This window comes from Coregonus clupeaformis, chromosome 12 (genome assembly GCF_020615455.1).
Source record: "Coregonus clupeaformis isolate EN_2021a chromosome 12, ASM2061545v1, whole genome shotgun sequence".
Lineage (NCBI taxonomy): Eukaryota > Metazoa > Chordata > Actinopteri > Salmoniformes > Salmonidae > Coregonus > Coregonus clupeaformis.
The window spans coordinates 9335198-9349943 of record NC_059203.1 but is presented as its reverse complement, the minus strand read 5'-3'; the positions used below and the strand labels follow the sequence as shown (position 1 = coordinate 9349943).

At 42.1% G+C, this 14746-nt stretch overlaps 1 protein-coding gene across 3 annotated transcripts in view; it reads right to left on the bottom strand.

Moving 5' to 3' along the window:
* si:ch211-236d3.4 (protein FAM107B) overlaps nt 1-14746 on the bottom strand; it is a 38106-nt gene that overhangs the window by 10907 nt on the left and 12453 nt on the right. The window contains exons 1-2 of one of the 3 annotated variants that reach the window (XM_041891629.1): nt 6445-6565; nt 6240-6303 (exon numbers count right to left, since the gene is read on the bottom strand). In XM_041891629.1, the coding sequence (XP_041747563.1) occupies nt 6240-6303; nt 6445-6540 (160 nt within the window). In that variant the 5' untranslated portion in view covers nt 6541-6565. Of the gene's footprint in view, nt 1-4774; nt 5025-6239; nt 6304-6444; nt 6566-14746 lie in introns of those variants that run through there. The other 2 variants (XM_041891630.2, XM_041891631.2) reach the window with 2 other exon arrangements.

Sequence of the window (14746 nt, the reverse complement as noted above, 5' to 3'; positions counted from 1 at the left end):
AGTATTCAAATGAGAGAGAGGGAAGTAGGGAGAGAGACGTGGGATAAACAAATTAATAGAAAGAAAGTGAGCAACACAGGAAAGGAGGGAGGGATACATGGCAAGTAATAGAAAGAGAGACATACTGAGAGAGAAGCCCAGAGTCATTGTTTTTTATGAGTGCTGGTCCAGCAATCACAGATGCCTTCTAAAGTGAGCCTTGGAGGTAAATGGAGGGAGCGGTTTCCAGAGTTGTGGTCTCAAGTCAAATGACTTGGACTATAGTCTGACTCAAGTCAGAAATGTGATGACTTGACAGAAAATAAGACTCAGGACTCGACTTTGACTTGAGACTGATGACTTGAACTTGTCTGGCCAGGTTTTGTAATGGTTTGTCACTCATTTTGTTGCACAGAGTCTACATGGATTACTCTACATGCAGCCAGAGACAATAGCCAAAGCGTCTCCCTTGCAAAAAAACCTGCAACAGATTGGCTAGTGAAACGCACACTCTGATTGGACCAGCAAACTGTCTATCAACAGAGGTCGGGTGGTGAGCTAGCTAGCAGATTGCTGATTTGCTGTCCAGCTAGCTATAGGATCGGGTGCAGCGCAAACGTCAAATTATAGGAAGAGAGGATTGCCATAGTAAATACATTCGCAGCTCCAACATTTTTTGGTATTCAAGAATATTAACTGTTTACTTTGCAAGCTCATCAGCAATGGGGCAACAATTACTAGCATAGGCCTACTGGTATTTTGTTATGTAATAATTGCTTGAAATGTATAATTTACTTATGAAGCTTGCATTTGGAATTTGTTACAAATGAATTATTACTCAGAGTGGTTTATTCTCTTGTTGAAATGTTTGTTCTTGCTTTCACGCGTTTAAATGCATAGGCCCTATGTGATAAATCTATATATTCCATCTAATATTACAGTAATTGCTAGCATTTCATAATTCCATCCCTTACTGTGTGTTGCAACAGGTAGACATTTCTGTTTCATGTTTGATAGGCCTACAATACATTTTCATTTAGCCAACCATTTCTTACCCGCTGAGTGGGCGCAATGTTTATTGTGCACATGAACGTTCACAAGACTCATGAGGTAGAAGTTCTGGTTATTTAATTCAATGTATGGTTTCCTTTGTTCATATTTTCGGAGTTCGGTGTAATATTCATATGTGTAAACATACTGAATTGTAATTGGTTGCATTCTACCGTCGTATCATACTGCGCTATGATTGGTTAAGACCACCTAGATCGTGAGGTCATTTTCAGTTGATCATGGCTGCAGACACGTGAACATGCCAGTTACAAATAGCTAATAAAGAGCTACTTTTAGAAAGATCCTGTCGTACTGCATTTTATTATTTTGTACAAAGCGTGCAAAACAAGACATTCCGTGTGTCTGTGTCCTATGTCTCTGTCATCCATGGTTGTGCGTAATAAGAGCATGCATGCCTCAGTGCGCATAGAAATAGGCTACATGGCCTGCGCACCACGCTTTGGAGTCAGAACGTTGAATAAGAGAAAATGATTGTTCCATGTATGCATGGTGTTGACATATCATTAATAATCATTATGTCTGATTAAGATGAATGTAACAATGGATGTGGAAATTGCCTTTTACATTGTATACCAGTTTATTGGTTGAAATTGTATGGCCCTTGGGCCAAGTGCTTATATTATGTAGGCCTACCTGTTTCGATTTGGTTTCTCAAGGGGAGGCTGTACAGTCTTGCCCTCTACCTGTGTCTGTTCAGATAGGACAGGTTAAGCCTGATACAGAGGCTATTTCTTTTTGGCTATTGCCAGTGTATATTTGGTAAATCTACTTGTATATTTTGTATGATATGGCACTTTCACCATTGGATCACCAAGACATAAATCTACACTCTGAACATGTCAACCTGCCTTGCCTTCTGCTGATTTCATGCCCTTACGACTGCTACAAGATCCATATCCCTAATTAGGCTAATGAAAATGTGTTATAGACAAAATAATGAACAGGGTTATCTGGTAGCGTCAATAAATAGACAAAGATTGGTAGTTGACCAAGTCATTGCATGTATAGACTTTTTAAAACTTGACCTAAGACTTGACTTGAAAACTTGTGACTCGACTTGCTCTTAGAATGCATGACTTGGACTTGACTCGAGTCTTGATCTGTTCTACTTGGGACTCGATTTGAGACTCGGACCTTGTGACTTGAGACTTGCTTGTGACTCGAAAAATAGTGACTTGGTCCGACCTCTGGCAGTTTCTAAAGCAGCAGTGATGTCTAAAGCAGCTTACTGTACTCCAGTTCTCTGCTGGATCTCTACACAACCACTCATACAGTGACAGGAATGTGGTCTTTATGGGTATACTGTGTATGTACTGTGAGTGTGCATGTTTGGGTGTACATTCACATCTGTATGTGCAACATTTTGTGCTGGCTTTGTGTTCCTGTGTGTATCATTTGTTATGCAATATACGTCCACAATCCTCAGTATGGAATGTTTACTTATCTTTCATAAAAATAGACAAGACTCTCTCAAAAGATCAAGAGATGCAGAGTGTCACGTAGGAGACGGACACATAGGTGAATTCAGTAGCTCTTCAGTCATATAATCCTGACTGTGGTTGAATTGATTTGACATTTAGACCAAGCTAGATGTCATCTCAATGCACCCTGGGTAAGTTAATAGTACCTCTGTGCACTGAGTCCATCATCCAGTTGCATTGGGACAATGCATTTAGAGGGTTCTCTGATAACCCTCGAGGAGCATGGGAAATCATATGTTCCTCTGGGTGTCTGTGGCAGGAGAGCAGGCTCAGGCTACAGTGGCTAGAGAAACATGAGCCCTTTCAGTCCCCATCCTCCCACAATCTGCAGCAAACCATTTTATGGCAATGTAGTTTGAGTCGCTGTTTGTTATTTTAAATGCTTTATTTTGCCACTATTAGGTTATGTCTGCATATCCTGAGTACATTTACATTTACGTCATTTAGCAGACGCTCTTATCCAGAGCGACTTACAGGAGCAATTAGGGTTAAGTGCCTTGCTCAAGGGCACATCGACAGGTTTTTCACCTAGTCGGCTAGGGGATTAGAACCAGCGACCTTTCGGTTACTGGCACAACGCTCTTAACCACTAAGCTACCTGCCGCCCAGTAAGTGGTTATTGGAGTCAAAGCAGGCTACACATTGTTTGATTATAAATTACTTTGGGAAATTAAGGTGAAATGGCTTGGCCTGTCACCAACTATTTCCTTATGACTTTCAACCAAGGCACATTCTAATGTTTTTCAGTGAGTTTTACTTCCCTGGTATTCCAGGAAGTGCACGCAGATGGCTTGGGTAGGGAAATTATTACTTCTGACGCTATGCACCTTGGGAGGAAAAATCAGAGTGAAAGAGTTCTCAGATTGTATACAAACAGAACACTGGTTGTCGTCGTGGCAACGCAGGCTCCCACAGGACAGGGCGGGAGAGTTGTTTTCCCAGAATACACTGTGAATACAGATTGATGACACACCATGAAATGCAGACTGAGGCTCCATGAAGTCATTCTCATTAAAAAAGGCAGGGCTCTAACCTCGTATCAGCAGCAGCCAAGGAAGACAGATGTTAGGCCTAACCAGACAGGCCATCAGAATCATACAGTACGATTCTTAGAATTGTGACTGTAGAGTTGAATTAAGCTAATTATTCACTCAGGGTCACTGTAGATTAATTAGTGATACAGACAGAATGGTACAGACATGCTGCTTGAATAAGGGACCCAAGTACATGGTGTGTATGTTTAAGTAGAGTATGTTACTGTTGCCATACTCATGCAGGGCAGTCAGTCACACACCCTCTGATAACATGCCCGGCAGGCAGCACAGTTTATTTGACTTGATCACAACTCAGCCATTATACCACAGAGGTGAACCCAGTGTTCTTCTACTTAAATAAACAAGACATCCAGATACTGCAAGTGAAAACACAGAAAAATAGGTTGCGAAAGGTGGAAGTCTCAAACAGTTTGAGCAATATATGACAACAGAGCAGCCATCGATCAGTTTAAAGTGCACATAGGAGGTCCTGCACTGTCCAATTGATGGACAGTGGACGTAAGGCTTTTCTGCCCAGAGCACATGTTAATGTCCCAAGACTCTCAAGGGTACACAACATGAAAATTCTGCTTGGAAATTATCTGAATGAATCTCTCTGAAATAAACACTCTATTCAAATAATCAAATTAGGTATTTACAATTGCTATGCTGTCATCATCTTGCCATGTGAAGTCAGAGAGCCTAGTGACACCTTGGTGTGTCCAGCACATCGTTCCCAAACTGTTACTATGACAATCTGTGCTGCTGTGCCAATTCATCAGTCATAGACATAGCTAGCTGTCCACAGCTGATTTGCTGTGAAACTGATCTGATGCTCTTTGTGTCTCACATCGAGTATATTTCACTCCATGTTTGTCTGTTCCAGGCACTGCCAATGAACCCTCCTAGATTTGTCTGAAACACGTTCTCCCCCATAAATAGAAACTGACAACAACATCTATATAGTATCTACAAAGTTCCCTCCAGCTAACCTCAGTAATACATCCCAGTGTCCTTGCAAAACCATGTTGTTTTATCAACATACTGTACAGATCTCACTACCTTCTCTGTACTTGCACAATTTCCCTTTCCCATAAATAAACAAAGTCTATAACATATAACAAAATCTGGCTTCTGCTGAAGACTCTGTGTCAGACCTGTTGTTCTGCCATAGTGACAGAGTGGAGTCTGGCTCTGCATGGGTCTTACCTGACTTGACCAGCACGTCCCTGGGCCTCCCAGACTGGCCAGGAGGGAACAGGCTGTGGCTGTGGGTGACTCTCTGTGCCATGCCTCTCTCTGTGTCTCTCTCTCTCTCTATCTGTGTCCAGGTGTATCTGTGTGTCCTGTCTCTCAAACCTACATGTCTCTGTGTAGAAGCCCGTCAGAGGCAGGGCTGCTGCAGCACTCCTTTAAACTTCTGTGCCCAGGCTAGCGTAAACAGTCACATGACCCTGGGCATTCCACTGCCCTGCCCCTCCCTCCATCCCTCCCTCCCTCCCACTCTGTGATCTCTCTCCCTCTAATATTATTACTCTCTCTATTGCCTCTCCCTTCCCTCTCTAACCTGCTGTTAGATGCTCTCTCTCCCCCTCTCACGCTCTCTGTCTCATGCTCTCTCTTACAATTTTTTTCTCTTCGGTCTCTCTCTCTCTTTTCCTCTATCCTCTCTCTTGTTTCCTTTCCCTCTCCCCTACTCTCTCTCTCTTCTCAATTCTTTCATTCTCACTATTTTCTGTCTTTCTCTTATACTATCCCCCCCTCGCTCTCTCTCTCTCTATTTCTCTCTCTCTCTATTTCTCCCCCCCCCCCTCCATCTCTCCTCCTCTCTCTGATCCTCAGTGGTCTATAGCTGGTAGGATTAGCAGAGAGTTTAAGCTCTTTGGCCCAATGCTCACATTAACCATAAGTCATCCGGGTGCTTTCATACTCAGCAGATTGTAGTACAGTAGCCAGGCTGGCTGTAATGCGAAAGAGCACGCTGGGCTGTTCATCTCCACATGGCTTTCCCATTGCCTCTACTTTAAGGGGATGTAAAATGTATACAGTATTAGCCAGGCTACATAGAGATTATGAGCTAGCCTACCATCACCCATAGGGTTATCAGTGTCATTGTGATATTTTTCTCCTGACAAAGAGAGGGTTACTTACCACTATAGAAAAGTTGTTCACTGACTTATTTGTTACAGTTATAAATATTGCTTTTCATTAAACATATCCTTAGTTTGTCAACAAAATGAGACATGGGATTAGGAAACATTTAAAATCTCTTTAGTACTGAAGAAAACTCTCGAAGACATGTTGACTTAATGTTGGACTCTGAAGTCTCTGTCGAGTACCACAAAATCCATCGTATTTCACGAAGTCGACATAATCAGGGTTTATCATCTTAGCACAGGTACTGAATTGTAAGACCCTTGTAAGACTCTTAAGGTTCTTGCTGGATGATTTGGACCCTTAAAACACGTTTTCATGCATAACACAAACACTGTAACCAGACCAGTAAACAGTCAAACGTGCCAAGTGTGCAGAAGACAGGTGAGTGGAGGGCCAGGTCCATTACTCCTCTATGTACATGGAAAGGCTGTGATAACACAGAATGGTAACTCAGAGGTGCTTGGCTTTACTTCCCAGGCCTGTTATTGTTTCATAACACTTAGAGGGCCAGACGTACCTGTGCCATTCCGGTGCTTTCCATTTTTCACACACTGCTGCTGTTGGTTGATGTTGTACGCGTTCTGCAGAGAGAGGGAGAGAGGGGGGGGGGAACGACAGAGATCAGTTCAGACGATACATCAGACCCTGATCATTTGCTCACATCTGCCCACCATGCTTGTGACGTCATTAGTGTCTCCTCATAGATTTTAAATGGACATTACCGGTCTGGGGTCTATAAACAGTCGAAGGCCACTGGCACAGTGACAGCAGACATTAAACACTCTCCCATTGGTGTCCTGTCTGTCTCTCCCCTCCATTCCTCCTCCATCCCTCTCACTTCTACTTCTCTTACTCCTTTTAGTCCTATCCAGTCCTCTCCTCATCTTCCTCCTTCATCCTCCTCACCTTTATCCCTCCTCTTCCCCATACCTCTACTCCATCCTGTAACTGCTTCATTGCTTCTCCTCCACTTAATCCTTCTCCTCCCCACATCCCCTCCTATTACTCCTCTCCTCCCTCCCTTCCCTCCTCCTTATCCCTCTCTCTCTCTCTGGCAGGGCTCCAGAGGCCTGGTTGTCCATAATGAAGCATTGCAGCACAGCCTCTTCACAGGGGTGAGCTGAGCTCCATTCAAAGGGCCTTTTGGACGCCCTGTCGGCTGTGTGAAAGGTTATTGTGTTGCCGTCTATGGTTGCTAGGAGAGGCCTTCTCAGGCTTGGTGTGGTGACAAGGCCCTTACTGTCTTGAGTCCCCCCCACCTACCCACTACCTCCCTGGCATTACTGGGGTGGGGGCATTTCTGTTAATCCACTGGTAGGGTATGGGGTGAATTCTGTGTCTTGCATGGAAATGGAGAGTTAGGGGGATGGAGGTTTTGGGAGGGCCGTGCTTTAATAAATGATCTCTTTCTCCTAAATCTGCTTCTGTCACTGTATTGGGACAGGGTGTTCCTCATGTACTCCCAACTCTAAAATGTTCTGTGAATATGAAACATTTTAACAAATAATACGTGACCTCACATGGAAAATACATAATGTCTGTTGATTGTATCATGTACTATGATACACATTTTTTTTCATGACGTGATCAAAATAGAGGCATCAGTCATGATAATGTTTAAAGACGTTTCTTTTTTTAAATGGTAAATGGAATACATTTTTGTAAAATTGAATAGTTATAATAGAAAATAATCACTTTTCTACAACACACTGCTCCCTCTCGTTGCTTTGAAGTACAACAGAGTTGCTCTAAGCAGTATTACAATTACTAGGGGGCTCCCTAAGATGGTATAAGAAGAAAAGCCTGTGCTAATAACAATAGAGTCAAGTTTTAAATGAGCTTAGCGTGGAATAAAAATCCCTCTATATTTACAGCCACACACTGCATAAGCCCCTCTCTCATTGATGAGTCAACTCATACTGTCTGAATAACGAACAGTAAGCTCTGTATTGATCTCCAGTGCTTATGAGTGTCCATCACTTTATCCTCTTAATATTCCTGCCCCAGGAGTGTATCGAGGTTCATGCCTTGCTTCTATAAGTGGACAATCAAATCCAAACAGGCTCAACCTGTCTTATAACAGGTCTCAGGTCTCAGGTCTCAGTACAAGGGTTGCAAACTTCTGGTAACTTTCCCAAAATTCCCAAAAATCCCAGTTGGAGGATTCCTGGGCCAAATCCCTTCTGGAAGCACTGGACCTAGCCCATAATGTATGCCTACAGGCTGGCTGACCTGGGTTTAGAATGTTCTGTTGTGTTTTGCCCTGGCCCAGTGTCTCATTACCACCAGTGGTCATTTGACCTTTCCATTCAGAGTCCTGTTTGATTTTCCTCAGATTTTATTAAGCATCCTGAGAAAGTGAATATATGCCTCTAACCCCATAATAAGGGGTGAGTCAAAGAGGTTGGACTTTATTGGTCAAATCGATTTGGACCATGGTCCGGTGATCTGGTGCTCTGGTTTCACACCTCAGGGTGCTCAGGTTACCCAGACGACACAAGCTGTTAGCAGAGGCTCTGTACGGGAGAGCAGGGTTGCTAGGAAGTACACAACCATGGCACCTTCCTACCACTAACTCTAACTTTAACCCTAACCTTACCCCTAACTTTGATATTGCCTGGTTGATATCGCCAGGAGCAGGACTGGTTACCCGCTCAGGCCCAGTAGAGATCAGTGTTATGCACTCAGTTACACACACACATGCACACACACACAGTCCTGTATAATTAACCTTGTGGGGACACACAATTCAGTCCCATTCAATATCCTATTTTCCCTAACCCCTAACCCTAACTCTAACCCTAACCCTAACTTTAACCCGAAAACCTAACCTTAACCCTAAACCTAACCTGAGCTCCTAACCCTAAACCTAATTCTAACCCTAACACTAAATCTAACCTTAACCCTAAACCCCCTAGAAATAGTATTTGACCTTGTGGGGACTAACAAAATGTCACCAGTTGGTCAAATTTTTGTTTGTTGTGTTTTTATTAAACACGTCAACACCCACAATGTGAGTATATCATGATAATTACACAACGTTGTAATTATGTTTGCATTATACCCTTTGAATAGTCTTACTAAATATTTCAATATTGAAAGGATGCAGTGTCAACATTGGCCATTTCAACCATGGATATAAATATAAATATATATTTCTCTACTTACACAATCAATCTTGTGGCTGACACTTTGCCTCAGTACAATATCCTACATGATCCCCCTGAGTCATATGGAGTCCCTTAACACACTGCTCTCCTGATAAGATGAAAGAGCAGTAAAAACACAGAGAGATTGTCAGAGGTATTCAGGACAAGTTCATTAGGAGAGACAGTGGGAACTACCCAAGAGAGTATGCTGATTTAGAACCTGTAATGCTGATTTAGAACCTGACACCTGTAGTAGGACAGACACATGCTGGTGACAGGCCCTTCAGCATTGCCCCTTGATAATGGGTAGAGACACGGTCAGTGTTGCTGTTGACTCCCTTGAGGAGTTGGAAAAGTTGAGCTAGTTCCTTGGTAAGTTAGGATCCTGACTAGACAGTTGTTTTTGTTTACTGAAAGTTAACAAAGATGAGAACCACTCCATGAAGCTGATCCTAGATCAGTGCTTAGGGGCAGTGTACACCTCAGCCCAGTACGTTAGTGTTACTCTCACCTCCCCCTCTCTGTGATCCCATTAAGGTAGATTCTGCACCACAAGTCATCACAGCTCAACATGAGCCCTTTTTCACTAAGCCAGCTCCCCTTCAGAAGGAAAACTAATGTACTCAGGCAGGACAACATTTTTACAGACAATTTTAAGACTTAACATTCAGACCTGGGATGCCTTGTAAACTACAACGTGTTCACTTTCCAGCGACAGGCTGTAACATGCACCCACATGCACGCACACATGTACGTGCGCACACACATAGCAACAACAACAACAACACTACACAACATGCAATGGTCATACTGATTCAGATTTATGCATGATCAGATTGAACTGTGTTGAGACAGCTGATTCTGCCACCTAGTGGAGAAACACATCTACTGTACACTGAGTGTACAAAACATTAAGAACACCTGCTCTTTCCATGACATAGACTGACCAGGTGAAAGTTATGATCCCTTATAGATTTCACTTTTTTTAAGCCTTGAGACAATTGAGACATGGATTGTGTATGTGTGCCTTTCAGAGTGTGAATGGGCAAGACAAAAGATTAAGTACCTTTGAACAGGGTTTGGTTGTAGGTTCCAAGGCGCACCGGTTTGTGTCAAGAACTGCAACGCTGCTGGGGTTTTCACTCTTAACAGTTTCCTGTGTGTATCAAGAATGGTCCACCACCCAGAGGTCATCCAGCCAACTTGACACAACTGTGGGACGCATTGGAGTCAACATGGGCCAACATCGCTGTGGAATGCTTTCAACACCTTATAGAGTCCATGCCCCTACAAATGTAGTCTGTTCTGAGGGCTAACTCAATAGTAGGAAGGTGTTCTTAATGTTTTGTATATTCAGTGTATATGTGCCACAACTGATTGTGGTAGCAGCACTTTCAGAGCTAGTCCAAATGAGGCCCTCTACTCTAATTACAGCTACAGTATCATTTCAGGTCATGCTCTTGTCTAGCACTAATCATGTTGCAGCTTTGGTGAATAAAGCAATATCTGAGGGATTTGAACTGTTGGATGGTATAGCATTTTCAGTATAATGTCCTATATGGTGGAGCCAGAAGAGCTTGTAATGAGGACAGGACCATACAGGTAAACACAAACACCATCTGGTCATATGGATCTGCAGCTGGGCGACTGTAGGTCACATGCCAGCAACAGGGACAGATGTCTGACAGCATGTCACAGGGCAGGTTGTAGTTCCATCATAGGCTGCACTGACACCAGCGTCAGCCTGGCATGGCCTGGGATCGAAATGTGGGAAACCAGGCCTGGCTGGTACAATGTTGTGTCTGGGTTTGCTGCTCTGCCAGCTTGTTATCGATTGCCTGTCCAGCAGGGTTGGGCTCAAGTGGATTCAGAATTGGAATTTGTGATTTGTTTTGATATCTTATCATTATTGCCATGATACAGACATTATTGTGTCAACTTCTCTTTCTGCTGCTGTTGGTGCATATTTCAAATAATAGAATGACTGAAATGTTCTCAAGGACAAACCGCCATTGTAATGTTTATATGTGAAATATGTTTTAATCAGCTGGACTGTCATAATTACAGTACTATTTCCATAACATATTGTAGAGTTTCATTTAGTTCATTACAAAACATGGATGATGTCAGTTTTCTTGATAACAATAATAGTCATAATAGTTTATTGAAGAAGTATGTAGTTAGAGGAGCTTTGGTTATATTACCCTCTGCAGTTTTAAAATATGTAATAGAAAGACATAGCTACAGCACAATCCGTCCAGCCCAGTTCTTCTCAGATAGGGGAATAAAGCTACATTAAGGTCCTCTCTGTTTTCTCTCCCTGTGATAAGTATTATTCATGTTATCTCTCCTGCTTGGAGTGTATCTTTTTTTGTCTTAATACAGCATCACACTCGCTTCATGGTTGAGGGACTGACTGCTGATCGGATGATTGGATGCCCTGGGTTGGTTACAGCTCAAAATATATCAAAGGCATCTGGCCAAATGTCAGGGCCCAGAGAGCAAAGGTCAATCCCTCCTTTTAAACATTCAGTGAAGTTTTAACAATAACAACAGATACAGACATCCACAGCGCTCCTCATTCACTTTTGGCAAGTGTATACTAATGTATAATTTTCTTTTCCACATTGCTTTATAAAGAAATTCACAGGGACACAAATTGCTGTTTTGGTTGCATATTTAAACCCATTATCCACAGACATATCTGTAGCTCACTGAGACTGATCCTGAATTCCTCCTGTTTAATGAAGTCTTACGGATACTGCCAGGGCAAGCTATGTCTGCAACATGGTCTCACAATTCATATTATTCTTTATGTAAATATGTGACACTCCATTTAGTATGATATGTTAAATTACGTTAGGTTAGGTTACATTATGAATGGAATCCCGGTTGTACAATATCATACGAATCAGAGGACGTATAGTATCATACGTCTTACAATAGCATACGAATTGGATGATGTAACTTATCATTCATCTTGGCGAACGTATATTATTGCACATCTTTATCTGAGACCAGGTTGTTTGTTGCGTCATAACAACAAAGGAGAATTAAGGGGAGAATTTACGTTGGCGGTTAGGGGAACTAAAATGACAAAGGTTAGGGCAATTTACATAGCAGGTTAGGTGAATTGGGTTAAGTTTAGAATAAGAGTTAGGAGAAGGGTTAGCTAAAATGATACATTTGTCCCCGACGCGACTCGAACATTCAACCTTTGGATTGCTAGACCATTGCGGATTACGCCCACCCATCTTCCCTGACCAACCTCCCTACTTTCGTTTATGGCTAAAGTAACTAGACCATTAGTAGGTGTCATACGTCTTGGAGGTGCTCAGAAATATCTAAAGTATATTTCGTATGGCTCTGAGGCCAGGCTGGTGTCTGAGGTGCTCTCAACCCTTTCCTTCCTCACCACAACACGTCCAACAGCACACACTCAACACCATGTGCAAACCATCAAGGTGGCTGAGTACTGTAGATTCCCTAAAGAGGTTTTAACACACACATGCATTCTCATGTGTCTTGCCCCCCTGTTGTATCACAAAGGGTCATGGATACTCCCCGAGCACCTGTTGATATGTAAGGAACCTTTAAACACAGACAAGAGCGGAATTAACTTTTTTTTGTTGTTGCTGAAAGATGATGCCCACTGCTTTGATTGTTTCATCTAGAAACCACAAGTGTGTATCCTATAATGGAAAGGCACCCGTGAAAGAAGATTCCACTAGTTCAAACCGTTCAGTAGTTAGACTATGCATATTACAGGAGCTTCATCTGATACTTTCTATTTCTATGGCATATTTGCAGCCACAATATATGGAATAGATGCTGGTTTCCCCTATCCATCTGTGGCAAAGTTTTCCCTAAATACATATGACAAATCCTGCTCCAGAACCAGCTATCCCACATAAAAAATAGTACAGTTTACTATAGAATAATACAGTACTTACTATAGAATTCTATAGTAAACTGTAGTATACTTTATACAACGGGTGGTTCTAATCATGAATGCTGATTGGTTAAACCCGCATTCCAGCCGGTGTCTATTCCACAAGTTACCACCAGCTAAATCTATGACGTTAAAATGCCTATTTACTCTGTTCCATCTGACTGTGCAATCCACTGTCTCATCAGCACAGCAGGTAATTCATAAACTTGGTCTCCACTATAAAAAGCATCTAGACATTATCTCACATTTCTTTTAGACTAACATTTTGTTTTCAACAGCGGCAATTTGTATAAACCTTGCTGTCTGTCTCTCCGACATCTGCAACATTGTTTCAATATTCAAATTCGATCTCCAGCTGTCCCATAGTAATGAACATGTCGGGACGAGACAGACAGGCAGGCAGCGTTTCTCAGCCAGTCGAAATCATGAATCAGCTGTCATAATTTTTTCAATGTCAATTGAAAAAAGGTAAAACAAAACAAAGTTCAGCTAGTTTGCAGTCTTTCCAGCTTCAGTTTGAAGTGACTGTGTTAGCTGTGTTGATGGCTAGCTCCTCTGAACAACAGTGTCCTGACGAGAGAGCACATTTTCTATGCCAGGGGAAATCGCGCCTCATTAGCTCATTGTTTTGGATGTATCCAAATAAATGTCACTAGAAAACAGCTTAAACAAATGCAAATGCAGCTACTGTTTGACGTGACTGTAAGTTAGCTGTAGTTGGCTTGCTATTAAGCAAGGGATAAGAACGTTGCCAGCCAGTATGGCAATGGAACATTTAGAACGAACGACTGGGTCGCGTCCATAGATACAGAACAAAAAGACTGAACGACTGGGTCGCGTCTCTGGCAACTGAAACGATAGAACGAACGATTTGTGTCGGGACTATATCTTGTGGAAGGATGAAATAGTATTAATAAATTCATCAAAATAACGTTTTTAATGAAAATGTGTCAATCATTATTTGAATGTGTTGGTAACTCGTCGACTTCGTCTCCGGCCTAACAACACCTGTGCCAATATATCCTCCAAACACTGGCTTCTCGGGCATTATCACCTAAGTAAAATACTATACTACACACTGTAGTAGGCTATCCCTCGATCATGTGTAGTACTTAGTATATAATTTTGTAATACACTGTAGAATACTATAGTAAATACTAAAGTATTATCCACACAAAAAAACACTAAATAATTCAGCAATGTCTGCAAAAACACTATAGTCCTCAAAAACACATTTATGTTAACTATAGTAAATACTACATTATACAATGTGCATATATCCTACCCATTCCCGTCCTCCATATCCCAATTTGTGCCACCCGTAAGTGAGAAACCGACATGCCAAGGATAGACCATATATACAGTGAGGGAAAAAAGTATTTGATCCACTGCTGATTGTGTACATTTGCCCACTGACAAAAACATGATCAGTCTATAATTTTAATGATAGGTTTATTTGAACAGTGAGAGACAGAATAACAACAAAAAAATTCAGAAAAATCCATGTCAAAAATGTTATAAATTGATTTGCATTTTAATGAGGGAAATAAGTATTTGACCACTCTGCAAAACATGACTTAGTACTTGGTGGCAAAACCCTTGTTGGCAATCACAGAGGTCAGACGTTTCTTGTAGTTGGCCACCAGGTTTGCACACATCTCAGGAGGGATTTTGTCCCACTCCTCGTTGCAGATCTTCTCCAAGTCATTAAGGTTTCGAGGCTGACGTTTGGCAACTCAAACCTTCAGCTCCCTCCACAGATTTTCTATGGGATTAAGGTCTGGAGACTGGCTAGGCCACAGTTATTTTGTTTTAATTCCATTTGCGAATAATCGCACCAACTGTTGTCACCTTCTCACCAAGCTGCTTGGCGATGGTCTTGTAGCCCATTCCAGCCTTGTGTAGGTCTACAATCTTGTCCCT